Source organism: Cnephaeus nilssonii, assembly GCF_951640355.1.
Source record: "Cnephaeus nilssonii genome assembly, chromosome: 24".
Lineage (NCBI taxonomy): Eukaryota > Metazoa > Chordata > Mammalia > Chiroptera > Vespertilionidae > Cnephaeus > Cnephaeus nilssonii.
Genome location: NC_137095.1, coordinates 13,329,510 through 13,356,844, shown reverse-complemented (window position 1 = coordinate 13,356,844; position 27,335 = coordinate 13,329,510). Strand labels below are relative to the sequence as shown.

Below are 27,335 nucleotides of genomic sequence, written 5' to 3'. Positions count from 1 at the left end.
CCTGCGCCGCAGGGAGGGGTGCAAGGCGAGTCCCCTGCATTGCTGGCGGAGCCCAGAGAGAGCCTGCGCTTTTGCCGTGTTGGGACGTGGCAGCGCGAGATCAAGTCCTCGCCGGCCGTGGTTGTATACCAGCCAGTTGCAGAATGATCCTCGCGTTTATTTTCGCCTTCAAATCTTGGACCGGAAATCATTCCAGCAATAGGACTTGGTTACAAGCAAAGTTTTTTCTCTCCTGCTCTTGAATTCTCTTTCACTTAACTTCCTTATAGGACATTGACTTTTTAAAAATATTTCACCAGCAATTTACTATTTCTATTTTTTTATTGTATTTTTTTATTCTCATCCCCTCATCCCCTCCCATTCGGCAGCCATCAAGTTCTCTATATCTATGGGTCTGTTTCTGTTTTGTTTTATTTATTCATTTATTTTAAAATTTATTTATTTATTTATTTATTTATTTTAGATTTCACAGGAGGTCATTCGGGATTTGTCTTTCTTTGTCTGATTTATTTCACTTAGCGTAATATCCTCTAGGTCCATTCATATTGTCACAAATGGCAAGATTTCATTCTTTTTATTGCTGAATAGTATTCCATTATATATATGTGCTACTTTTTTATCCACTCATCTATTCATGGACGTCTAGGATGCTTCCAGATCTTGGCTATTACCAGTAATGCCGCAGTGAACATCGGGGTGCGTATATCTTTTCAAATCAGTATATTTGCTTTCTTTGGGTAAATACCCAGAAGTGGAATTGCTGGATCTGTGGCAGCTCTATTTTTAATGTTTTGAGGAATCTCTGTTTTCACAGTGGCCACACCAATTTACAATCCCACCAACAGTGCACGAGGGTTCCTTTGTCTCCACATCCTCGCCAACCTGTTATTTGTTGACTATAGCCATTCTGGGAGGTGTGAAGTGATATCTCATTGTGGTTTCGATTTGTGTTTTCCTAATGATTAGTAATACTGAGCATCTTTTCATGTATCTGTTGGCTTCTGTATGTCCTCTTGGGAAAATGTTCAAGTCCTTTGCCCCTTTTTTTTTTTTGTGCTAAGTTGTATGAGTTCTTTATATATTTTGGATATTGGCCTTTTATTGGATGTATCATTTGTGAATATCTTCTCCCATTCACTAGGTTGTCTGTTCATTTTGTTAATGGTTTCCTTCACTGTATAAAACTTTTTAGTTTGATGCAGTTCCACTTGTTTATTTTTCATTTTGTTTCCTTGCTTGAGGAGATATACCCAAGAAGATATTGCTAAGTGATGTCAAAGAGTTTACTGTCTATGTTTTCTTTTAGGAATTTTATGGTTTCAAGTCTAACATTTTTAAGTCTTTAATCCATTTTGAGTTTATCTTTGCATATGGTGTAAGGTAGTTGTCCAGTTCTATTTCTTTTGCATTTATCTGTCCAGTTTTGCCAACACCAGTTATTAAAGAGACCGTCTCTACCCCATTGCATATTCTTGCCTTCTTTGTCGTAAATTAATTGACCATATAAATGGGGATTTATTTCTGTTCTATTCTGTTGGTCTGTGTATCTGTTTTTATGCCAGAACCATGCTGTTTTGATTATTGTAGCTTTGATATCAGGGGACATGATATCATCTACTTTGTTGTTTTTCAAGATTTCTTTGGCTATTTGGGGTCTTTTGTGGTTTCATATAAATTTTAGGATTAGTCTAGTTCTAAGAAAAATGCCTTTGGTATTTTGATAGGGATTGCATTCAGCCTGTATATTATTTTAGGTAGCTTCAGCTACATCCCATACATTTTGATAAGTTGTATTTTCATTTTCATTTGTTTCAAGATAGTTGTTGATTGCTTGTTTGATTTCCTCTTTGATCCATTGGTTGTTTAGTAGCTTGTTGTTTAGTCTTCACATATTTGTATTTCTTCCAGTTTCATGCCATTGTGGTCATAAAAGATGCTGGATATGGATTTTAATCTTCTTGAATTTAGTGAGGCTTGTTTTGAGGCTTAATATGTGATCTGTTCTGCAGAATGTTCCATGTGCACTTGAAGAAAATGTGTATTCTGCAGTTTTTGGGCAAAATGTTCTAAAAATGTCTAGTAAGTCAATCTTATCTAATGTGCTATTTAAGGCGATTATTTCCTTCCTTCCTTTTTTTTTTTTTTTGCCATTACTTCCTTATTAATTTTCTGTCTGGATGATCTATCCTTGATGTGAGTGGAGTACCAAAATCCCCTACTATTATTGTATTGCTGTGGATTTCTCCCTTTATGTCCATCAATAAGTACTTTATATATTTAGGTGCTCCTATGTTGGGTGCCTAGTTACTTACATTGTTCTATCCTCTTCTCCGATGGACGCCTTGGTGTGTGTGCAGGGCCGTTTTGACAGGCAGGTAGCACTGAATAGATAGATGCCTAAGGCACCTGCGGCACTGGCCCACCCAGCAGGAGCGGCTCCAAGAAGGTGGGGAGGCTGGGTGTGTGCAGTAATGAATGCCCTGTTGGTCCAGCGGAAATGGGCTCTGGCGAAGTGTCTGGGAACACACTGCAGTGACTTTGCAGGCAGGCTAGAGCACCTGGATAGAGCTCTGCCCCTCCCCTCCCCCCTTCCCCCCCTTCCCCCCTCCCCCCCCCCCCCCCCCCCCGCTTCCTGTGCAGGTGGAGGGGGAGGACCCCAGAGAATTGCTGCTGTCCCCAGAGGCCTCCCTCCCGTGGTTGTGGGAGCTCCAAGGAGTCCAGCATACGCTCTAGGCTCCTGGGCATGCGCCTGAGAGGAGCTGAGCATGCGCTCTGGGCGCCTGGGCACGCACCTGAGAGGAGCCGAGCATGCGCTCTGGGTGCCTGGGCGCCTGGGCACGCGCCTGAGAGGAGCTGAGCATGCGCTCTGGGCGCCTGGGCACGCGCCTGAGAGGAGCCGAGCATGCGCTCTGGGTGCCTGGGCACGCGCCTGAGAGGAGCCGAGCATGCGCTCTGGGCGCCTGGGCACGCGCCTGAGAGGAGCCGAGCATGCGCTCTGGGTGCCTGGGCACGCGCCTGAGAGGAGCCGAGCATGCGCTCTGGGCGCCTGGGCACGCGCCTGAGAGGAGCTGAGCATGCGCTCTGGGCGCCTGGGCGTGAGCCTGACAGGAGGGCTCTCGTCCGCGAGGCCGCGGCTGTGGTGACGCCTGTGGTTCCGCCTGCTCCCTGTGCTCCAGGCCCGAGGCTCCAGGCCGTGTGGCGGGGACAGCCGAGGGGACCCTGCAGGTAGGCCGCGGCCCAGGAGAGGGCGGCCGCCATGGAGGTGGAGGGGCCGGCCGCCTCCTCAGGCCCAGTTCCCGCCGCTCCGGGCGCCCGGGGCCCGGGTTCTCTGTGGTCTCTTCCCTCGTTTGTGGTCGGAGCCTCACTCCGCGCTGCTGTCTCTCGGGGTGACGGCTCCCTGTGCTCGCGGGGACTTGGTTCTGCTCTCGGAGGGGGGCTCAGCGTCCTCCTGCGCCCCACCAGCTTGGCCTCCTTTTTAATCGTTAATGAGCCCGAAGACCCATGGAGACGGGTCTCCTCGTTCTCCACGCGAGGAAGCAGGGCCGGACATGACTCGGTGACAGAAAGCCATGCGCCGTTGGCGGGCGGGAGTGGGACTGGGTCCTGGCTCCGTCCCCTGGCGTTTCTCACGGCTCCGAGCCTGTAAGTGCAAACGCTCTGTTCATTTCCCCCCAAAGAGGTGGATTTTGTCTGGGCCATTTAATAAGGCATGTCTGACAGAAGTGAGCTGTCTGAGTCAGGTGCGGTAATTGCTGCAGAAATTGGTTTTAGTGTCTTTGGGGAATTGTGCGCTTGAACCCAGAAGGCAGGCCTCCTTATCAAGTAGTTTGTTCTGGCGCCTCCACACGTTGTAAGAACCTCACCTGCCACCGGGTCTCTCTCAAGTGATTCTTCGTTATCTTAGTGAACCTTCCGGGACGCTGCCCTCCGCGCGGGAGGCGGGCCTGTGCGGGGCCTGTGCGGGGCCTGTGCGGGGCCTGGGGGACCTGAGGTGCCGCCTGCGCCCCGCAGGTCTTCCTGAAGTGTCTGCGCTCCTGATGGCACGGAAAGGGGGGCGCACGTGCGGCCGGCAGCTTTCATGTTCCTTAATGTGTCCGACCTCCAGGGGACCGGTTTCCACTGCTCGCTTCTGCGGGATTCACACGGGGGGCTGCTCCGTCCCCGGTTCCTGTGGACAGCTGGCTGCTGCATCGCCACGCGTGCGGCGTCCTATCGCCAGGCGCTTTCTCGGAAAACCCTGGCTGTGGGCCCACTGTGTGCAGAGCCTGTGGTAGGCAAGACGCCGTGTTTTCATTCCACACCTTCCCTTACCTGGTGACACCCTGACCCAAGGGAAGGTGGTGCTTAGTGATGGTGAAACGTCCGGCCGCTCTACAGGTGACGGAGGGACTGCAGACCATGGTTCTCATAGGACAGGGGTTCTCGGTGTGGTCCCCCACACACCAGCATCAGCATCTCCTGGAATCTTGTTAGAAATGCAGATTCTTGACACTCCCCCGTCCCCCCTGCCACACACACACACACTGAATCAGGAGCTCTGAGGGTGAGGCTCAGTGATTTGTGTGGTTTTTTTTTAAGAATATTTTTATTGCTTTCATAGAGGAAGGGAGAGGGAGAGAGAGCTAGGAAACATCAATGATGAGAGAGACTCACTGATCGGGCGGCTCCTGCACACCCGCTATGGGATGGAGCCCTCAACCCGGGCATGTGCCCTTGACCAGGAATGGAACCGTGACCTCCTGGTTCCTAGGTCGACACTCAACCACTGAGCCACACCGGCCGGGCATGATTTGTGTTTTTACAAGCCCTCCGGGTGGTTTGATACACACCAGGGGGTGAGAAGCACTGCGCTGGACATTGTGGTTGGCTTTTCCCCTGGTTTAAAATATTTGAAGAAGTTGAGACAGTTGTTGGTAATATTTTTAAAAAATTCATTGGTCATTCAGTCAGCATTTATTGAGCATCTGGTAAGTTCTAGGTACTGTACTAAGTGCTAGGAGCACCAGTAAGGAAACAAATAGGTCATTTTTTGGTATAACATGCTAAAACACTTTTTGAGTAAGAACAATATAAACCAGGAACCCCCGTCCTCATCCCTATCCTCATGTCTCCTGTGACTTGCATGCTGTCCCTGGCCCCTCTAAATGGAGTGTCCAAGCTTGAGTCAAGGTGTCGTGAGAGTAATAAATGGGGTGTAAACCAGATGTGGGGAGGGGTCAGGGCTGGGAGTAGCGATGCTGGCTTTGCATGTTATTGGGAAATACTAAGGCTTCGAGCGTGAAGGTTTGTATTGTAGGCTATGTGAAAACGCTCCCCTATATCGAACTTGCCGTGTCTCAGCAGGCTTGTCAAATGGATGCATTGGGTTTTCCCGATCATCCAGGGCCCCTTGTCTTGTGTGTTTGAAGGTGATGTAGAGATGGCAGGGTGCGAGTCAGCAGCTGAATGTGGAGTTCACGGAGAACAATGTGTGCTTTCTCCTTCCCTCCATGGTCCGTGAGGTCAACACACATGTTGGTTTGAGCTTTAGACTTGCTGCTGGGCCACCACTTAAGTCTCCATGTGTTTGCTGTAAAGTGGGAATAATCCGCGGACCTATCTCATTGGTGTATTAACCAAGGGAGGTCTGCAAGGGGCTTAAAATAGCTGCTTGGGTTTAGGAAGCAACCACTAAATTAGCTATTAGGCTATTGGAACTATATATTCATATTATTATTGGCAATATATATATATATATATATATGCATATATATACACATACCAATATGCTACATATATATATATGATTGCACATATGTGTGTAGCATGTTGGTATATACACATACCAATATATATATATATATACATATATATATATATATATACACACACACACACACACACACACATAATTACACACATATATATAATTGCAGTCAGCTTCTGTTTCACTAAAGAAGGAATTTCAAATGTCATGAGAACACTTTTGCCCTACTAGGTCATCCTGGAGTATTTGGCCTGCAGATTTGATGTCACATCATTTATAAATCACACTTTCCCCTCCACAGAGTGATGTGTGGTGGGAAATGTCTCCCTGCACAGAAGCCAGTGTCATGTTACACGGATGTTGTTCAGTGCCTGGCGTATGTGCATGCCATTAGGGCCTGTGTGTCTCCTCAGAGTCAGCCATAACTATGACCCAACCCCCAAACTCCACCTCTTGCCAGGTTGAGGAGGTGATTAGTGAAAATGTAATGATTTTCAAAGGTTCCAAAAATATGCAAATACAGTGAGTACCCCTTAATGTACTGAATGTAGATATATCTAACTCATTCCTGTTCAATATGGGAATGTATGCATTTTATAAGTCTTCCAGAGACTTATCAGTGGACCCACATTCTAATTAGGTCCCAGATAAACTTCCTTAAATTCATCTCTATTTTGATTTTTCTAAAGCAAGCTGGAGATTAGCTTTTCTGTTGGTGAATGCTAGACAATGAGTAGGAATTATAGGCAGCAGGAGCTGAGAGGCTGACCAGGCAGAGGGAACAGCATATGCCAAGGTGTAGAGTCAGCAGTTCTGGATGAGATGGGTATAAGCTGAATGGCAGAGGCCAGGTTTCAGTGGTCTGTGTGCCATGCGTGTTTATTTTAAACCATTTGAAGTTAATATTGGAGGACAGAAATATCTCCCAACACACTATGGATCAAAAAGGAATAAGAAAAACATTTGTTAAAAAAGATGGAGAATTAAACTCCTTGAATATGTCTCTGAGGCTGAGGTTTCTCCCAGACCGCTTCAGCCGTAGAGCCTCAGAAGCAATAGACAGTGACACCTCTCTTCCCAGTAGACGAACTGCTGTCCCTGGGCGGACCGAGGGAAAGGCCTGCCCTCCGTTAGCTGAGTGTGGGCCTCCCTGTCCTTCAGTCTTCCTTTGCTCCAAGATGGGGCTGGTCTGTGAAGCCTGGGACATCTGAGCTGCTGCTAATGGAAAAGGAATCGTCCAGCAAAAGGAGGCAGTGCTCACGAAGGTGGATCTTATTTATCCCATTTCCCGGTAGTGGTCAAGATCCTATTTCAGTAACTGATAGGACTGTATGAATAATGGAACATGGATCGGAGGGGGTGGTGCATCTGTTTAATATGCTGAATCACTGGGGGCAGAGCCCCGCTTCCCCAGCACTATAACTTCACTGCCACCAAGAACCTGCCAGGGGATGGGGATGAAGACAGGAGAGCAGACTTACTCGCTGGTCAGAGAATTCAAAACAGGAAGCACTTAAAGGTCACCTAGTTCCCTGGACCCCAGGTCTGTGTCCTCAGGCGTCTGCATTGGAATCATTTGGGAGCTTTTAGGCCTGGTTCATGGTCTGCGTGTGGGCCGGCCAGCCTCTCACTGGTTCAGATGCACAAGCAATCTTAGCAAGTACTGATTCTGTGCAGTCCTGTTGCTTGCAGATGGGGAAACTGGGCCTCTGAGTGGCTAAGACACCTGTCCCAGGGTACGCTGTAACTTAGTGCATCGGTAGAATTAGACCCAGGTGCCTTATCTTCCTTTTTCACTGAAATTTCCCTCCAGCGTCCTGCACATGGAGCTTCTTTTAGAACCACCTGTCTTCTAACCTCAGGTTCTGGAAGGATATTTCCTCTCCATTAGTCTCAGGATTCTGTCCCCCCCTTTTTTTCTGGATAGGCTCAGCTTAATTTTATTTTTATTTTTCCAGGGGACACTTTTCCAGGAACCTCTTTCTTTCCATTATAGGAAAATACTTTGGTTTCCTTATATCTGTGTGTGTACACATAAGTCCAGTTGTGTGGCTCTGCATGTTTCCACATATGTGCATGCGCCTGGCTCACGCGTGTTTTGACATCAGTCTCAATGTTAAAGCCACTGATATCCTGGTACATTTTTCACATCCAAGGAGATGCTCGCTGCTTCTTCGAGTCCCAGAATCTGGCCATCCTATGGGGCTTCTCGGTCCAATTGAAGCCACATGTGCTGTGCGTCTGTGGAGCTGCCACCTCTGTGCTGAGGCCAGGACTCGCCACCAACGCTCCCTCCCTTTCGTGTGACCTGTGGATGTGCATGGCGATGGCTATCAGTCCTCTCCCACAGGCGCCTGGGAGGCATAGCACTGCGCCAGGTGCCCGAGAAATGCTGCCTCAGTCGCTAATCTGAGAAGCACTTTGCGAGTGAGACACCTGAGACGTTTAAGATTGATGGCTGCAGAGGTTTCATCCCTGTGTAATTTACACCCCTTTCTTGAGGTTCACGCTTATGGAGAGAATGGGAGAGAAGGAGAGAAAAGCTGGAATAATTATAAGAGGTGTGGGAAAGTATTTTATTGGCTGACTGAAATATTCTTGTTCGATCACTCACCCTACTGCCTTCTGGGTTTGCTCCTGAGCATTTTTATTTTCTTAAAGTCAGGGCTATTTTGATAGTTACAGATGCTGTATATTACTTATGTCCTACAGATCTCTGCTGAGGAGCTCTTGAAGAAAGGGTTCCTCTGTAAATCAGTTTGGGAAGTGCTATACATCCTGTCCGCCTCTTAACATCAGCGTATTCAGGGATGAGAGGTCTTCCTAGACAGCCTGTTATGCTCTGGTCGGCCCTGTCTCTGCTAGGTTATGAATATGTTCAAGGGTAAAATTCTTAGTTGGAGGAAAAGGGGATGTTATGGAGCTTGAGGTGCAGACTTGTAGTAGTGGTGTGCGATGTGAGGGCCTGAGTTCATGTCAGTAAGAGGGAGAGATCCCCCACGGGCATCTTTCTATGGATGTTAGCTGTGGGATGTATTCCAGGATTTGGAGAAGACCAAAGAGGCCTTCAGAGGGATGTATTACCTAGCACCTCGGGCTCAGTGGCCTTTCTGTTCCTGGAGCCTACAGGTTTTACCGTGAAAGGCTGCTTTCCCAGCCACAGTCTGCAATGGGAGAGCCCATCCAGGCCACTCTGTGAAGGAATCCATGGAGACCCGTATGGCAGATAAATCCTAGGCTTTGGAGCAGCGATTTTCAACCAGCCTGCTGCAAGAATGTTTAAGACATGCAATACCTGACTACGTAGTCAGGCACACTGACCTCTTTTCCCTTCGATTGTCAAAGAAAAAAAAATGACAACAGCCAACTCAACAAAAGTCATCCGATTTGAATGAATTAAAATTATTTCTATTTTTCTGTCAGGTCAGCAAAATATGTATTTTTTGGTGTGCCACACACAGAATGTTAGTAATGAGCTTATGTGTGTGGTGAGATGAAAAGTGTTGAAAATCTCTGCTTTAGAGACAGGCCCACTGCCAGACCCACTGAGAGAGTCACTGATGGCTCTTTGGAGTGATTGGCAGGGGAAGCCTGTCCCCACAAGACTTTTTTGTCTTAGCACAGCATCCTAGGTGGTAACATTATTCCTTCTGTGCCTCTCTGGGGCCACCAGACATCTTGACTGACCTGGAGGCCAAGCCCATAGGTGCCTGATTCCTCCTCAGGGAAACATGGCAGCCTGTCCTTAGGCCTTTCTGGTGGCACCAGAGAGTATCAGTGAGGAAAACCAGTGTGGGTGTGCCTGATGGGGATGGACCCCAGTGAGCAAGGAACCCTGGGTCAATACCCAGAGTTCTTTGCTCACTGGGCAGAGGATGCAGAGTTGCACAAATGTAGATTTAAATCCCAGCTATACTGCCATATATTCATAAAAATTACTTAAGCTCCCGGGCCTCGTTTTTCTCATCTGTAAGATGACAATAATAAATGCTGTTGTGCTAGGCATTGGGAGGATTCAGTGATACGGCATATGGGATACCCTGATGCCAGGATAAATGCTATCCATTCCTGCTGCTGGCACAGAGCAAGAGGAGTTGAACGCTGGCAAGATCATCATTCACTTGAATCAATCCTGCCCCTAGTTCAATATCCACAACTTGGACATTATTCATAGTCACCCTGCATGTCAACGCTGAGTCCCACAGAACTTTTTAAGTTTGGCCTCTCACACTCTCTCTACATCTGCTATTTCTAAATGTTTACTCTCCCTTTAGCCTTCCCTAGATTTTTCATATCTTTTTAAAAATATATATTTTTATTGATTTCAGAGAGGAAGGGAGAGGGGAGAGAGAGATAGAAACATCAATGATGAGGGAGAATCATTGATTGACTGCCTCCTGCATACCCCCTACTGGGGATCGACCCTGTAAACCCGGCATGTGCCCTGACCTGGAATTGAACCCTACCCCCTAGTTCATAGGATCACTCACCCTCCTGCCTTCTGGGTGGAAGGCAGTAGTGTATGCACTCTTCTTGATGCAAATGTGACTTGAATTTGCACAAGATTAAGGCAGTATGTTGTTTTTCCATTAGCTGTTTTGATAATGCTTGGCAGTGTGTTGGCATTTTTGGCCACGGGAGCACATATTGAGACCATATTGTCAAGGAATACTTTTCAGTCTTTTCTAAGTCTCTTTTCTGGGCTGCATTGTTCGGATTTTCCATTGCAGAAAAGCACTCCCCCTTTCTTGCTCACATGAAAGTTTATCTGCCTATTTTCTGGGCCACCCTTTTCCTGTTGTCTGTGGCACATGCAAAAAGTCTCTTGGGATCCTCCTGTGTGTACTCTCTGCCTTTTGTTTTAGCATTATATTACTTGGAAGACCTTAGAATCATCTAAAAATCAGATACTCTGGGGTAGTCCCTCTGGGAGATCAAGGGTGCCTGGAGGTACCTTCAGGATGGAGGTAGCAGGTAAGCGTGAAGGAGCTTATGATGAGGAAGTATAGGGCATCAGACCAGTGGAGGATGGCACAGATTCCGAGGGATATGACTGATTAGGTAGAGCCTGGAGTCAAGTCAGGGGCACAGCAGACACACCTCAGGAAAGCCAGGTAAGCTAAGAAAGATGCTCATTGTCCTGCTTGGCTTTCCTGAGGAATATGTGGCCCTTAAGCAAGAGATTCTGCTCTTGACTGGGCAAGCATTTCCGAGGGGCTCTGTGACCAGTTTCCCATCTTCTCAATTGCCATGGAGACTTCCATTTTAAAAATAGTCATTGGGTGGAATCTTGGTGTAAAAGGAAAGAAAGGAAAAGAAATCCGAATATATCACTGCAGTTGGCTCCCCACACCCTGTGACTATTTACTCCCTTGAGGTTTTCATCAGGTTTGTCTTTTCCTTATAGAGAACGTGTTCATTCTTCCATATGTCACATTGGCTTACGCCGTGTGTGGGTCCCTGGTTGAAATTGGTTACATGGTCATCTTGCTTCCGGAGGGGTCGGTGGACATTAGGTGTGTGGCTGCTAGAGGCATCTCACTTGGCTCCAAATCTCAGCTTTGCCTCCAGTTGCTGTGGAACATTGGGAAGGTTACTTAACCTCTCTGTGCCTCGGTTTTTCTGATCTGTAGTACTCTCAATAATAAAGATTTTTAAAAAAGAAAAATAAGTAAAGGAAATAAAACCTGGCAGGTGCTCACAACAGTGCTGGTATATAACAGACCCTCAGGACGGGCCAGCTAAGGTTTTTCTCTGGGGAACATATAGCTTACCTTTGGGGTCTTGGCTCTCTGCAAAGCAATGTGAACAGTTTAGTCAACAGATATAAAGTTCATAGCAGCGCTTCACAGCTCACAGCTCGGAGGTAGCCATATCTAGACCTCCGAGTTGATCTCCATCTAGTTGTCAAAGTTAGATCCAGAACATTCTGTTTGTCCTCCTCATCTGCCAGCTTCAAAAAACAAGGGAGTGGGTAACATCCGGTTGCCTCAGTAAAAAATTAGTCAAACAATTCAATAATTTTTATCTTCCTTGTCCTCTTCTCAACCCTAGGTGTACTTTGCTCTGTGAGATGGCGTAGAACTAGGATTTATGTGCTGGCCTGCTGCCTTGGATAGATTTAACGTCCTCCCTCTGCCTTGGAGGGTTTTGCAAAATGCTGCTTGAGTGTTTGGGACGCATTGAGTGCCTGGTTTGGACTTGCTTGCTGAGCTTCCTGGGCCCCCTCACTCTTCCCTTCGCTTGGGGAGTCTGATTTTGTATGTTTGTAGTATACCTCCGCTGTGGTGATAGGCTGAGATTCACCTGTCAGCCATCTAGTTGTCATTGTTGGCTTTTTAGAGCCTGGCTATTTTGATTCGTAAGAGTCTTGTTTTTGCTGGGCGCCCTGGGGTAGCAGATGGACGTGAGGACTGGTTCCGGGAGAGCCTGGGTCCAGGCTGGGGGTAGGAGGCATTGACGTTAAGATAACAATGCTTTTTCTTTTCCTGCCTCACAGAGTTGTTTTGAGGCGGATGTAATTCTTAAAGTTTTTAGAAGAAGAAACGCTTTGCAAATGCCAAGATACTAGAGTAGAACCTCAAAATAATGTGACACATTGTTATACAGATTCACACACAGACACACATGTGCGAGTCATGTCACATGGCTCTGAAAAACAGGTTTTCTAGTCATGAAATCCCGGTCCATCGGGAGGGAAGTAGGAAGAGCCGTGGGATGTGCTTCCTGTTGGGTGTCCGTGTAGCCGAGCACAACTCCCAGAAGTGCCCTGGGGCGGGAATGAGAGAGCCTGCCTTCAAACTGCCTGCAGCTCATTCACAGGGCAGCCAGGCGTGAGTCCTGGATCCTCCCGGCCCCTTGGTTTTCTCACCCACAAACTAGGGACCATAACCGGGGTGTTTTTAAAAAATATTATAGATCCTCAGTTTTCCCACACATAAAATGGAGTTAATAATATCAACTTTTAAAGATATCAAGGGAAATTGTATTAACTATAGGCAGTGATCTTTGGATTCCAGGGTGATCAGTGCTGTGTCTGATGGGAGGATTGTCATATCTGGGCATTGCTTGGAGCTCCCTTCTTTAGCCCATATCTGCAGAAAGCATGGTTCAAACACTTCACCTCTTCTTACCCCTTGAGGAAAGTTGGGAATGCTGAGGCCATAATGTTCCAGACTGGGGTGGGGTGCAGAGCAGGCTCCCCACATCCAGCATCTGACCTGCTACCCTCTCCTGCTCTCACTGTCTGTCTGAACAAGGATCTGAATTGCTCTGTGCCTTCTCTTCCCAATTGCTAAGCCACCCAGTGCCAGGGCTCCTGTGTACTTCTACCCACTCTCGGGCACAAAGCACGCTTCTCACAGCCCGTGCCGTGTAAGTTCTAAGCATTACGGCAAATAGGACTTTGGGATGACAGACAAATACATTTGAGGAGGAAATGTTGGAAAATAATCCAATAGTGAGCTCCATTTGGTATTGGGCCTTTTATCAAGGCCATAACCCAAACCACTTTATGGAGTTAGGTAATAAAGTTATCATGTCAGACAATAAAAGGAGGAAGCCAGGACAGAAAAGAGGCCTAGCAACTCCTGAGTGGGATGAGGAACTTGTAGGCAGAAGATTCGGGACCATCTCTTCACTGGCGGGTGCTGGAAGCTGGGGCCCTGGACTCCAAGTCCGGAGTGTGGGAGGGGCCGGGTGACAGCGGGAGGGGAGATGATCGGGAAAGCAGAGGTCTGGAGGTCTAGGCCTCCTCTGTCTTGCACAGCCATAGGAGCTGGTCCGTCTTTTGCTGCCATGAATTTTAAAGGACTTGCCCTTGAAGACTTAACCTGCTCTTGGTTCAGTGGAATTGGCTCCCAAACCTCTCATCCATCCCTTAGGGGCACGCAGCGCCCCTTCTCCCCTGGCCTGTCTTCACAGCCCCCCTTCCCGTTTCCAAAATGATCCCAGAGTCTCTGGCTCGCTTCTCAGGAAACATGTACCTAGACAGTCCCTGGGGCCAGGCTTTGTTCTGAGCTACAGAAGGCTTGCAAGTAGCTTTGCGCTGGGTGACTTTGGGGAACGCTGTCGACAGATGGAAGAAAAGGTTAGACGTGGGACCCTGAGCCAGGGTGGGCGAGGTCTTCTTCAGAGAAGTATTTGTTCCTCTTGGCCTTCCCGCCCCCCTCTGTCCCTTTCCCGGTCATGTCCCTGGTGGTCCTGGTCTTTCCTGCCCTCCCCCCAGCAGATGACTTTTCCTTTCTGCTCCAGGGCTGTTCTGGGGAGGAGGGGAGGAATGGAGGATGTTGGAGCACTGCCTCTTATGCTATCAGACTCCAGCCTTAGAATCTTGGAAAGACTCCACCTGGGAAAGAGTTCCAGAGAAAACAAACTTCAGATCCCGGCTCATATGGGAAAAGGCCTGTGAGCACGGAGGCAGCTTCAGGGACCTTGGCAGAGGCTGACAGGCTTGGCCCTGCCGTGAATGGGCCTGCCCCGGAGCCTTCCAGGGCCAGGGATGCTGCGTGGCCTCCAAAGGAGACTTCTCTCTCAAGCTACCATGCTGCTGTTCATGGGCGTTGTAGTCTGTGGGTCCCCAGCGAACCAACCGCTTTTGTTTTTCCGACCTTTATGTCCTAACTAAGGCAAGAAAGATTTTAAGGGGCCGAACACCCCCTCTCGTCTTCCCTCTCTCACCCTTGTACTTGTTTGTTTTCCTCTTGGAGATGAGCTGAATTTCTTCTATGGGAGAGAAGGTGCCAGGAAGAGGGTCTTGGGACCTGCAGGGTTATCTCCCAGGTCCTAGGAATCCTCCTTCCAGCCCTGGGAACCACCCAGATAGCAGTGATGGGCACGAGTCCAGGGTGCCCTGGCCCACAGAGGGGAGAGGGACAAGCACGTTAGGGAAAGGGTCTGACAGAGGCCAGGTGATGGCGGGTCTTTCCTCCTGACTCCCTTGTGCAGTTCTTTAATGCCACCGTGCCATACTCAGAGGGCACTATCTAGACTTTATGCCTAAAATAAACCAGGCGCCCTGCAGGTGAAGCGGCGTGAGTGCAGGGCTGGCAGCACCTGGATTTCTGCCTGGCACTGTGCACTTAAGAACGGTACTTCCCTGTGTTTTTGCACTCGGGGCTCAAAACTGACCATTAACTGTCTGCCTCTTCTGCCAGGGGTCTTTTCAAACATAGACAATCATGGGATATTAAACTTGAAGGACAATAGAGATCATCTAGTCCCATCAACTCACTATATATATGAGGAACCTGAGGTCCAGAGTGGGGAAGTGTCTTACCCAAGGTCACATGGTGAGTTACCTCCTTTGGCTTTTGAATGCAGAACAGACCCCTCCCCCGGCCAATGTTGATTCTTATGATCTTAAGACCTCATTGAGTCTCCATTTATCCCAGAGGACGGGAAAGGACGAGGTGCCCGTGTGGGGTTGGCACTAACATCCCTTAGGTTGGAAGAGTCTTCCAGGGGAGGACGCTTCAGAGGCCGAGGTGAGGGCTGTGTGAGAGGCAAGAGAGGCCCAGGGCCTGGAGAGGAACAGAGGTGTCCCAGCCCTCGGGGCAGGCTGCCAAGACCCGAAAAAGCCCTTGGCCCGTCAGCAGAGTGCAGCCATCACGGAAACGTCACATCTTGAAACGGACTCTCTCTCTAAACATGATGTCATACAAGGGAGGTTCCTTCTATCTTCACAAATCTGGGCCTGCTTCCTGCAGAGGGGGGCTCCCCACATCCAAGATGACTCCACTCTGTTTAGATGAGGAGGGAGAAGTCTCAATGCAACCTATTCAGTCTCTCTCCATCATATTCCCCACCTCCAGCTGCCCGTGACGCACAGGCAAACAACACACTTTTTATAGACATTATTTTACCAACATTGTCTTGACCTGATGTTAACAGAAAAACCTCCTTTTGGAGATGCAATCAGGAACACCCGCCTCTCCGGACACCCCCATTCATCCATGGCACTGTGGCCAGAACGGAGCTGAGCTGCCAGGAAGCCCTCCTGGCTTGAGGCTGCCCATGGCCCACTGGCCCCAGGGCTACTCAGGACAGTCCATCCCCTATCAGATTGGAGATTGTGAGACGGCGGAGAGGTCAGCTGTCATTTCCTACCCCTTCCTGGTGAAATGAGAGGAAACGTCCATGAGAAAGAGCGGCAGGCTTGGAAGTGCAGAGTGCCCTCCTTCCCCCCCGCCCCCCCCCCCCCCTCAGTGTGGTCACAGGTGGTCTGCGTCACTCCAGCTCGGGTTAGAAATGGCCCTCCAGTGTCCCTTCAGAATGTCAGTTCTGAGAAAGCGTCCTCCCATCAGGGCATCATCAGGGGTCCCTCCCACTGAGACGAGGCCGCTCCCACTCTTCCACTGACAAGCCGAGGCCAAGCCCCGAATATTTTGCTCACTTCCCTTCCTGGGTTCAGTGGAGGCTGCAGCAAAATGGAGTGTTTCCGATTTCTCTGACCATGCTTGGTTTTAAGTTAATTTCCTCCTCCTCTCCTTCCCTTTTGCTGGCAGTTCACGTTGCTATTCCCAGTATATCTGTGCCCGTATCTCCCGTTCTTCCCCCTTTCAAGCTCCCTCTCTGTTTGCCCTCCTAGTTTTGATCTTCTTTGGGGGTTTTGGTTTTTTACTTTATTTTGCCTTTTTCTGTTTTTCTGTTTTGTTTTTGTTTTTGTTTTTTATAGGTTTCAGAGAAATTATGTTGAATCCAATAAGCCTTCCTGGACATTCCAAGCCTCTTAACCATGGCATCTATGTTGAGGATGTCAATGTTTATTTCAGCAAAGGACGTCATGGCTTTTAAAAACTCCTTTAAAGCCTCCCTGTTCTGATGCCACCTGGGTAGGCTGGCCCTTCTGAGAGGTTGGAAGCTCTAGGCCTTGTTCTCTTTGGATCCGGGGATGCTAAGTAGAAACTGCATGAGCCACGGGTGCCCACACCCTTGACCACCACCGAGACGGGTGTTCCCCATCCACACTGGCAGGGTCACCCTCTCCCTCCAGCCATCACTGTGTTCCTCTTTGGCCTCCGAGGCAGCTCCCGCCACCATCTTTAGAGCCAATAAAGAGAATTCCAAACCTGTGCACCAGGAACCATCCTTTAAACACGCTAGCCATTCTCTTGCTTTGCAAAAACGACCCAGCCACCACAAGAAAGCCTGCTGAAGTCCAGCTTCGCTCCGGCCTCACTTGCCCTGCCTGGAAGCCTGGGGTCTCCCTGGCTCACCTCTGAGCCACCTCGTCGCCCGCAGCCTCCAGTGGGGAAGAGCATCTAAGCAGAGGTGGAGCCGGTGGTGCGAGGAGGGGGAGCCAGGCCCGAGTATTGGCACCAGATTAGGTCTCAGAGGAAAGAGTGGAAACCCAGTTGTTCTCTGTACTTTTATTTTTGGTGGAGAAAACCAGACCTATGTATTTTTGGACACAGTTCCCCTGCTTCCTCTTCTCTCTGGAGCGGCTCACAGTGCGCGTGGCATTAGAAACTCCTCGGAGAGGAGGACCCCCCGGGGCTCCTCCTTGGCCCCTAGGTCTGCAGTGCGACACCTGGGGCTGTAGGAGGTCCTGCCTGTGAACTGGCCGACCAGGGACCAAGGCCCTCTCTGGTAGTCCATGATCCCAGGATTCTGTCTCTCCCCGGTTACACTTGTTCTTGACTCTGAGCACTTGTGGAATCCAATGGAATCACCATGTCAAGGCCACGAGGAGCTGAAGGGGAAGAGAAGTAAAAACGGGCCCCCCAGCCCCTCCCATGGCGCCGGTGGAAGTGTCACCCTGCTCCCTGGTCACGCTGTGCGCGCACCTTGCTGGCTCTGACTCAGGCCTCACTCCACGCTGCCCTCTCCCAGCGCGGGAGGTGGCATCCCCATTTTCAACTTGACCCACTGGGGAGAGGGAAGGGAGGTCCCTGCTTTGATTAAAAAAAAAAAAAAAAAGGCACAGTTGTAGGGTCTAAACCTCTCCCAGATTTGCTGCCACATTGGTGAGAGGACTTTGGGGTGGACCCAAATCACACCTCTCCGCATCCAGTCCCGCCCACGGTACCTTTATTGTGGGAAGTCAGCCCAGGCTGCCCCTGGATGGTGGAGAGCCTGGAGCAGGGTGCCTCCCCCAGGGCGGTCCTAGGGCCAAATGGTGGTGGATTGAACCCACTGAGTTTGGGTGGCGATGCACAGCACTAGGTCACAGATTCTCTGCCTTTGGCAGACTTGCCTGGGGGTGAGGATTCCCACTTAGGATTGATGTCCTGGGTCCTGTGCATGGAGGCTCTTCATACCAGATGCCCAGCCTGATTCTGCAGATGCTCCCATGGGGTTTACAGACTCCACGTTTTCCAAGTTCTTGCCCAGTATCTGCGGTGGTCTCCCAGGCACCCGAGTCCCAAGTATCACCTGGGGATTCGGGGTCTCTCCAGGGCCACGAGGTGTGTGCTTGTCCGGCCCCTCCCAGCTCCCCACCACCCTGCTTCATGTCAGGCTGTACCCACTGTGTCCTGCCAGCCCCGTGGGCCAGGCCTCCTCCTGAGTGTGGCTTTAAGGAGCAAGCTTGAGGGTGATGTTTTTTAATTATTGTAATCATTACCTCATTTCCAGCCTCCCAGGCTCCATCCATCCCAGCATCTTTTATTCTGCCATTTTCCTCACCTTGTGCTATCACAATGGGCCGTTGTGTTTCCACAGAGACTTATAGGAGTGTTCAGTGTATAGTTTCTTAATAAACACTTTATTTTCTAATGAAATGGCTGGATCAGACCTCTTATTTGGCAATTTTGCAAAGAATATGGAAGATATAGAAGTTCTAAGCTACCATCCCCCCCATTTGACTGTTAATCTTTTAAAGAAGTTTCTTAGCCCAAGTCCTGTTTCCAAAGGTGTCTATAGTCTGTTCCTTTGGTGGCTGTTATTGAGGCTCCTTCAGATAGGTCAAGTCCATCCTGTGAAGTGTTTCCTCATCTTACTCAGAAGGAATTACAGGCACAGAGAGGTCGAGTGGTTCACCCGGGGTCACACAGCACAAGAGGCAGAAGCCAGATTCCTCCTGACTCCCCCAGACACGACTCAAGTGACTGAGACTCTTGACTTCTTGGTGGCTGGGGGACACTTGTGTTGTCCGAGCGCCAAGACCTATGGAGACCCTTTCTTCAGAGTGGATGTCGGGGGGGCCTGGGAGTGGGGTTGACGGTTCCTTTATCTTTAATGCACCAGCAAACCAGTGGGATGGGAGTGGTTTTATCTCCTCCCATGGGCCTGGGGGTGACCTTACCCAGAGGAAGATGGGCCAACCTGTGGATCATTTATAGAGATACCCCATGCATGCAAGCACGTGCACATACACACACTCTCTCTCTCTTCCTCCCCCCCCTCTCTCGTGGGCTAAATGCTTATGGCAGGTCTCGTGTGGGCTGCCAGAGAGGGAGGTAAGTGAGTCCTGGGGTCCTACTGAGAACAGCAGGCTAGCTGGGCACTTCTGTGCTCTTGGTCCTGGGCTCCGTCACAGCCGGAAAGGTGGAAATGCCTTCTGTAACCTATAATACCTTCCTTTTAGGCTCCCCGGAAGGGACAGAGGGAAAACTCCCCAGGGTGGCAGTAGCAGGGGTGACAGGGCAGCGAAGAGGATAAAGTGATGGGGAGCCACCCTCCCAGCTCTTGCTGCCCACCACTTCCCACGCTGCCGCTGGTGACGTGGGTGAAGCCCCCAGTTCCCTGGGCTGGCTCTGACTCAGCATTCGCCTTTGGAAGTCTTGTTCCCACCCCTGCACTTCCCACCTCCCAGGAAAATAGTCTAGATCTGACAATGTATTCCCAGAGCTAAAGAAGCCGCCGCCTCCAATCCTATTTGACCCCAAAAGTGAGTTGAAGGAGACGTACTGACAAGAGATAAGGTTCCTTGTCTGCTTTTGGGGTGCTTCAGAGATGCCAGCAGGATTCTGAGGCCCATCTGGGTAGGATTTCAATCTCAATTCCTCCTCCTCAGTGGGTAAAGCTTTCCTGAAGTGACCCCCCTTTCCCATTGGGATTCCAGCTCTTGCTCGGGGAGACAAGGTCTCACACCTCTCCGCATCCTGTCCCTTTCCATCAGGACACTTGTGCCTCCTGTCATGAGCTGCCTGGGTGTGTACGTGAGAGGGTGAGTCCTCCTCACCCCCACACTTTCAGGTGGGTGGGAATGAATGCCGTGCTCAGGTGCTGTGTGCTCTGGGTGGGGGGTGAAGAGAACTGGGAGGATGAGGAAGCTGTGGGCTGGCCTTGGACTGGGGCGTGCTGGCTCCCGCGAGGACCTCTGAGAAGCACGGATCCTACAGGGCACAGAGGATGCTGATGGCCCAGAGTCTGTGTCAAAGGCCTCCAGCCCACGGCATGACCAGGTCTGTGCATTTGGAAAGGCTTTGGGACCATTGGAGGTAGAGAGCAAAGGCCGAGTCGCCAGCTCCCCAGAGAACAGCCAGAGCCGTAGAGACATCCCGGCTGGCTGCGGGCTTTGAGGAAACTTGAGCCTGGAAAGCAGGAGATGCACGAGCTTCCTACACGGTCCCGGAGGCAGCCCTGGGTGCCTCAGGGTCGTGGTGTTTTCCCAGGACTCTGCAAACGGGAGCTGCTCAAGGCCTCTCTGACGTACATGCACCTGGCTTTGATCTGGCTGAGGGTGGAGAGAGGGGCATGTGGAGGAGACGAGAAGGGAGCTTGCTTGGCTCTTCTGAGAGGCAGACACTGAGCAGTCCTCCCTTTTCCCCCCGTCTAAGAGCGATGCCAATTGATGTCTGAGGCTTTGGGGGGCCGGTCAGAGCTCCCCGCTCAGCTGTGGAGGGGCTTTGAGGACAAAGGAGTTTGAGGGTCAGAGCATCATGTCAGCTTAGAACACCTCCCCCCCCCCCCGCCCCCCGCCGAGCCCGACTCTGGTGAGGACCACCGGAGGACTTGGTGGCTAACAGGGACAACCGACTTGTCTTTGTGCCTCTCCTTTTCTCTTGGTTCCTGCCACCCACGTGCTGTTACCACGGTAGCAAAATGGAGCCGGGTTCTCCTTTGGGGGCCTCCCTGGAGCAGTTGGCCTGTTTCCCTTAAAAAAGACACCATGGTCTCCCCGTCTCTTGTCCCAAGTTCATTCTGCAGTGAGAAGGGCAAGGACCTGTTCCCAGTAAGGTGACCTCATTGCTCCCCACGTAGCCTGGTGATAATTCTTTCACGGGCTCGGAAATGCCACCGACTTTCATACCGGGAAGCTCACACAGTTCCGGTCTCTTTCAGTCCTTGTGCTGTGTTAGAATTGTATCACAACGTTCTTCACTCTGCAAGGCTGGCGACAGCCTTTTGGCCCAGCAGCATGCGATCTTGACCCCCCAACGGACCTGTCAGGGAAAGAGCGGGTGGAGGGTTGGGGGCAGGGTTCACGGGTGCTGTTGGAGGAATGGCGTCCATGTACAGAGTCTGGACACGGTCTTTCTCAGTGGCCCTGGGAGGCGAGTACTTCACACTGCCAGGTTCTTGAGGCTGTCGGGGACGCATACCACGGAGAGTCCTGAGTTTGAAGCTGACAGGACCCAGGAGACCCCTGGACCTACAAAGGCCCTCTCATATCCAGTCTTTCTCAGCACTCGCCAGACAGGCAGGCTCCAAGATCTGCCCTCCTGCTGCCAAAGTCAAGGACAGCGAGTCCTCAAGTCTGGGTCCAGGCCCTCCTACAGACAGTTGCAGGGAGCAGGACCATGCCAGAGTCCAGGCTAGCTGCTAGCTAAGCCCAGTTGATGTCTTACGTACACACCAAAGTGTCAGCATGCCTTAGGCGTTAATTCTGAGAGAAAATTCACGTGACAGCCCGAAAAGCAATCTCAAAGCAATTTTTGTCCTGAGCAGTAGTCTCTGAACGCTCAGGCTGGCTGAGAGGACACAGCCGGGGCCCTGACTCTCTCTGCTTGCCCGCCCCTCTGGGGCCACAGCTCTGGACCGAAGCCTGTCACTCTAGAGGAGCCAGGCGCAGAGCCAGCCAGCGAGAACCTGAGTCCGCGAGGAGCCGAGGAGACACCTCCCACGGAGCGTGTATCCTGAGAAGGTCCTTCCTGGGAGAATGTAAATCCCCAGCCCATGTCTGAACGACTCACGGCATCGTTCAATCTTTATGGCTGTCCGTTTGACATTTCTCGCTACTGTAACGGGCAATTGCCGCCTCGTACCTTTAATGCCAAATGGCCGATCGGGTCGTTTAGAAAAACACAATAAGCCCCTCGCAGTTTCAGGAAGATGTCTTTGGCCACCTTAATACTTTCATTGAGTCAACCACTTGGCCAGCCATCGTCCCACACGAACTGATAAGTTTCCTGGGCAAAGCTCCAGTTTCTGCCACGCGGTTCTCTCTTCATTGGAAACCCCCGACTTGCAGAGACACCTCGTCCTCTGCCTCTAGTTTGTGGGGATCAAGTGCACCCCCTTCCGTTGGCTGCAGCGCTGCTTCCTTTTAGTCTCGCAAAATGCTACGAGTCCAATCAGGTAACTTTGGAGACTGTTGCCATAGCCACCTGTTGTACATTCGCAAGTGCACGTAAGAATGCTAAAGGCTCTGACAAGTCCTGCTTTAAGTCACATTCCAAATGTAACGGAACACAGGACGCCCTTCATTTAACACCTGTTAATAAACTGACACACACACACTTTAGGAACACTGAGTTGTGAGGCGGTGAGAAGCTTTTCAAGGAAGAGCCAAGCAGATGTGTTCACCAACCACCAACCTTCCGATAAGTAAGATGAACAGCACAGCCCGACGCCGACGCCTGAGCCCAGCTGCAGGCTCAGCCCCCACTCCCGCTGCCCTCTGCTTTGCACAGACACAGAAATGATCTGGGAGCTGGCGGGCAGGTACAGGAAACCTTCCCTGTGATCTCTCAGAAGAAAATGGTAAGTCGCTTCACCTAAGTGCCTAAGACTCCAGCCCTAACCCTGGCCACCCTTCCGGGCTGGTGGAGGTGGCACCCCCTAGTGGTAGCACACAGAAACGAAGACCTGGAGCCGAGTGTTGCACTGCTACAAACAAAATGCCTTGGGGTAAGTTGCCTTTCCCTGTTCCGTATTTGTCTCTGAGCTTAGATGAAAGACTCTGCCTCGGCAGGTGCCACCAGGAGTCGGTATTGTCTCCGAGTGGGGGACATCTTTTGGTCCTTGGATCTGACTCTCTCTGCTCAGTGCCTTGGTGTATCGCCCGGGAAGAAGGACCTTTGCCCCCTCCTGAATGCTGGGGAGACTTGGAAGCAAGAGGAAGGCAGAAAGAGGGAGAGAGAGAGCCACCATTCGGGTTGGGGCTGGGGGACTTCTCTGGATGAGGAAGGAAGCAGCCGCTCGGGGGTTAACCGACCCTCTCTGTCGCAGCAGGACAGGGCCAAGTGGGAGTTCTCTTTGAGATTTTCCGACTTTGATCTCAAGAAGGCAGCTCTGCCTGACAAATAGTCTGAAATGTCAAAGAATAAATGTGAAAGCTTGAGGGGTTGCTCTCCTGGGAGTTGCCTGGGCCGGTTAGGGAGGGTGAGGAGCAGGGAGAGAGGGCCACAGCAGAACCCTTCACATAAAGATTCCGACGCGGTTTTGTGATATTTAAGAGAAAAAGAAAACGCTGAATTATTTATAGCGCCGAAGATGGAAGCAGCCGGGCTTCAGATAATAGTTCACTTTCCATTACTTAGCTGCCCTGCCTTTGAACTCGTAAAACTTCTCTTATTTGGTGACGTGGTATTGGCCTCTCTTTGAGTTATCTATTGTCATCATCATCACTGTTGTTAATTTAATTAAGAGACTGCACATCCTTTGATATGGGAGCGGAGGGGAGGCAATTTCTAGAAATCATGATTGCAAAAGGCAGGAGTTCTCTCTCTCTCTTGAAAGGTCTTCAGCACATCCCTCAGGACCTCTTTCCACCCCATCAGCTTCCAGCCCGTGCCTCCTCAAGCAAGGTCTCAGGGGGACCCCGCTCAGCATGGGTGCGAAGCATCTTGGTTTGGGCCAGGCCAGCAATTGGCCATGTTGATCTGGGAGGGGGATGTTATTTCTCAGTTGTTCCATCTGAAACAAATGGAGGCACGTTTTATCTTCCTCTTCTGGGTGTGCAGGTGTATGAAGGATACCAGGTGTGCAAAACTCTTCCGTACCTGGGTAGTCGGGGGTGATGGCATGTGAGTGGGGAGAAAAGGGAGGTAAAGAAATTAAAAGGGGAAACATAGAAGTGATGGAAGTTTTGGTGGTGAAGCTGGAAGGAATGGTATGGTGTCTTTTCGTCTGTTTATGTTGGTCAGTGATGTTGCTTAAATGTTAAAAAAAAAAAAAAAGCTTCTGGTTGATAACCATGCCCTGATTCTATAGCATGGCTAATTGAAACCCACTAATAATCCCAAAATTGCAGTTCAATTTAAAATTACAAGCTTCAGATGCCCTACGTTCCCTTTCCACACGTAACACCAACGTGCTCTGGTCCCTCTCCCACTCATGCTTTCTGCACACCCTTGACACTCTCAGGCGCAAACAAACGGAGCCACTTTGGGGACCGTTTGGGGTGTTCAGGAGAAGCTAATCAACATGCAAATGAGACCATCAGTAAACCTTCAAACAAGCAATGTGGTCTCTAGGATGCATTGCTTTTATTACAAACACTAATACTTTTGCTTTTTCTCCAGACTTTTTTTTTTCTTTTCTTCTACCTCAAAGAACCTAGAGAACATTCTGCAGTGAAAATGTCACAGTGACACTCCTGTTCTGAAACTCTGAAAATGTACTTATTTTTATACTCTCAGACCTATCTACCGCTCAGAAAGGTCGTCCCCGCTGTTTCCCTCCGCTCCCTACTTTCAGTGATGTGGGCGTGTAAGGGACAGGCCTGGTGCAGACAAGTGAGTAGTTGTGAGGCAGTATGCTGGGATTACATGTGAGGTAAGCATGGAGGAAGGTTCTTAAATGTAGTTCTTTTAAAAAAAATACATATTTTTATTGATTTCAGAGATGAAGGGGGAGAGGGAGAGAGAGAGAGGGCCATCAATGATGAGAATCATTGATTGGCTGCCTTCTGCACGCCCCACACTGTGGACCCAGCCCGCAACCGGGGCAATTGCCCTGACTGGGAATTGAGTCATGACCTCCTGGTTCATAGGTCGATGCTCAACCACTGAGCCATGCCAGCTGGGCTTAAATGTAGTTCTTAAAATCACTGAATCGTGATATCTGTTTGCAGCTGTGTAAATAGAAATGGCAGCTCAGAGAACCCCACAAGTGGGATGATCATTGAAGCGTCCCCTTGTTTAGAGAGATGTCCGTTCCTTGCAGCCTTGGGAAGCCCGATGCCATTGGCACCCAGCTCAGTAGCACGGTCCTTTGGCAACCCGGGCTGCTTAAGGCAGGCATTTCTCCTACTGGACCATGTCCACGCTCGGGCAGCACTCGTACAGCGGCATGCCCTTGTCAGGTTGCCATGGTGACTGACCCTGAGGCCTTCAAAATTGATTGGTATTTATTGGGGATCTGCAGTTTTCTAGATGCTGTAACCGAGCGAGACAGAGGGAGAGGGGAAGGGAGAGAGACAGAAAAGGAGAGACAGACAGACATGGGCTGCACCCTGCCCTCCCTCATTCGTGGGCTGTTGGCAGGATAGCTTTCTGCAACAGAGAGGGAAAGACCCTGGCGAAATTGAATGGGAAGGTTTTTCCCTTCTAATAACACTGTGGTGGTGGTGTGTTTATTTCTGATCATAGAAGTAACTTACGTTCACAGTAGAAATCTCTTGAAATCCAGGAAAGCACACAAACATGTAAATTATCCGCCATCCGTCTCCCAGATCACGGTTCCCATTGCCGCTTCCTGCCCTCTGAGCTTTCCTAGGTGCGTACTCCATTACTTACCAGAATGGAGTCATTCCGCCTGCACCTGCACACTCACATTAAGCCGCTGCTTCCTTTTTCATACGAGTGTTGGCATGTGCCATTTAACCAATCTTTTGCAACATAAACATTTTTGTATAGGTGATATATTCAACACACACACACACACACACACACACACACACACAAATTGTACACAAATGTTCATAGTAGCATTTTTCAGAATACCCAAAAAGTAGAAACAGCCAAATGTGTATCAGCTGATGAATGGATGAACAATCTGTGGTGCACACCCATGATGGAAGACTACTCAGTGATAAGAAGCAGTGGGGTACTGCTGCATGCTACCACAGGGGCGGACATCAGAAACAGTACGCACAGCCAGAGAAGCCAGAGCCGAAGGAGCCTGCTTTCTTGGAACCGAGAGATCGTCCTGATTTGCTTGTAGCGATACACACTATTCCATCGATTGGTGTATCCAGATTCATTTAATTTCTTTACAACGTTTTGCTCTTGTAAATAACTGAAATGCGTCGAACCTAACTATATTTTTAAGATAATCTTTAAAATATATATTGTTTTATTGATTTCAGAGAAGAAGGGAGAGGGAGAGAGAGATAGAAATATCAATGATGAGAGAGAATCATGGATTGGCTGCCTCCTGCATGTCCCCTACTGAGGATCGAGTCCGCAACCCGGGCATGTGCCCTGACCAGGAATTGAACCATGACTTCTGATTCGTAGGTCGATGCTCGAGCACTGAGCCACGCTGGCCGGGCCTAAATCTAATAATACAGGGCCAGGTAACTCCCATGGGTCATTTGGCCAGAGCCTTACTGCTTTTTAGGGCTGGGGATCCTGAGCTGTCTAGTCCAGAAATGTTAATGGCATTCTGAATGGAGCTGCTAATCTTGTGTGTTGTACAGACGACTAACCAAGCGTGGCCCTTGACTTTCTCAAGGTCAGAGTGAGGGTCGGGAGGCATGCCCGATGCATACCGACCTCCTGCCCTGGCCTTTAAGCAGGCAGCCTCCCGGGAACGCATCGAGTGGGGCACAGTCACAGGGAGTGAGTGACGCTGGTGTAAAAGGGCACAGACAATTCAGAGCGAGGCATTTGCAGCCAACCCTTGATCTGGGCTCCCGGCGGAGGAGGGGCCCACCCTGGAGAGAAGTGGGCAGCTAGAGCAAATAGGAGGGAATAGCAGTGGGAAGAGGAGGGGTAGAGAGGTTGGTCGTGAGATTATCCAAATTGGCAGCTTTGGAGGCCAAGGGATAGCGGTGTTTTCTCTCTTGTAGTGCTCAGTGGTGACAGCAGAGTCCGTGTTCAGGGTTCCAACAGGTCCCCTCCTTCTTTTCTCTGAAAGGGCCCTTAGAGCCCAGCTGGTGTGGCTCAGTGGTTGAGCATCAACCTATGAACCAGGAGGTCATGGTTTGATTCCCGGTCAGGGCACATGCCCAGGTTGCAGGCACCATCCCTAGTAGGGGGCGTGCAGGAGGCTGCCGATCCATGCTTCTCTTATCATTGATGTTTCTCCTCTCCCTTCCTCTCTGAAATCAATAAAAATATACTTACAAGGGCCCTTAGTGTCTTTCTGGGGTGACCGTGGGATAGAAGCTGACTAGGCAAGAGACATTTACCATCCCCTCTTCCATCTCCCTGGGCTGTGTCTGCTGGAGACCAGGCCCCAGGGGAAGGCAAGACGCGTGGACGACACAGCAGATGACTCGGAAGGAACCCAGACATCCTGGGCACAGACAAGC

At 50.1% G+C, this 27,335-nt stretch overlaps 1 protein-coding gene across 7 annotated transcripts in view; it reads left to right on the top strand.

Annotated features, from left to right (window-relative positions):
* NTRK3 (neurotrophic receptor tyrosine kinase 3) overlaps window positions 1-27,335 on the top strand; it is a gene marked incomplete at both ends in the record, with an annotated part of 228,155 nt that overhangs the window by 141,842 nt on the left and 58,978 nt on the right. For 2 of the 7 annotated variants that reach the window (XM_079764238.1, XM_079764237.1), the window contains 2 exons: window positions 14,902-15,036; window positions 16,422-18,392. The exons of 4 other annotated variants lie outside the window; for them this stretch is intronic. In XM_079764238.1, the coding sequence (XP_079620364.1) occupies window positions 14,902-15,036; window positions 16,422-16,540 (254 nt within the window). Of the gene's footprint in view, window positions 1-14,901; window positions 15,037-16,421; window positions 18,393-27,335 lie in introns of those variants that run through there. One more of the 7 variants, XM_079764239.1, reaches the window with a different exon arrangement.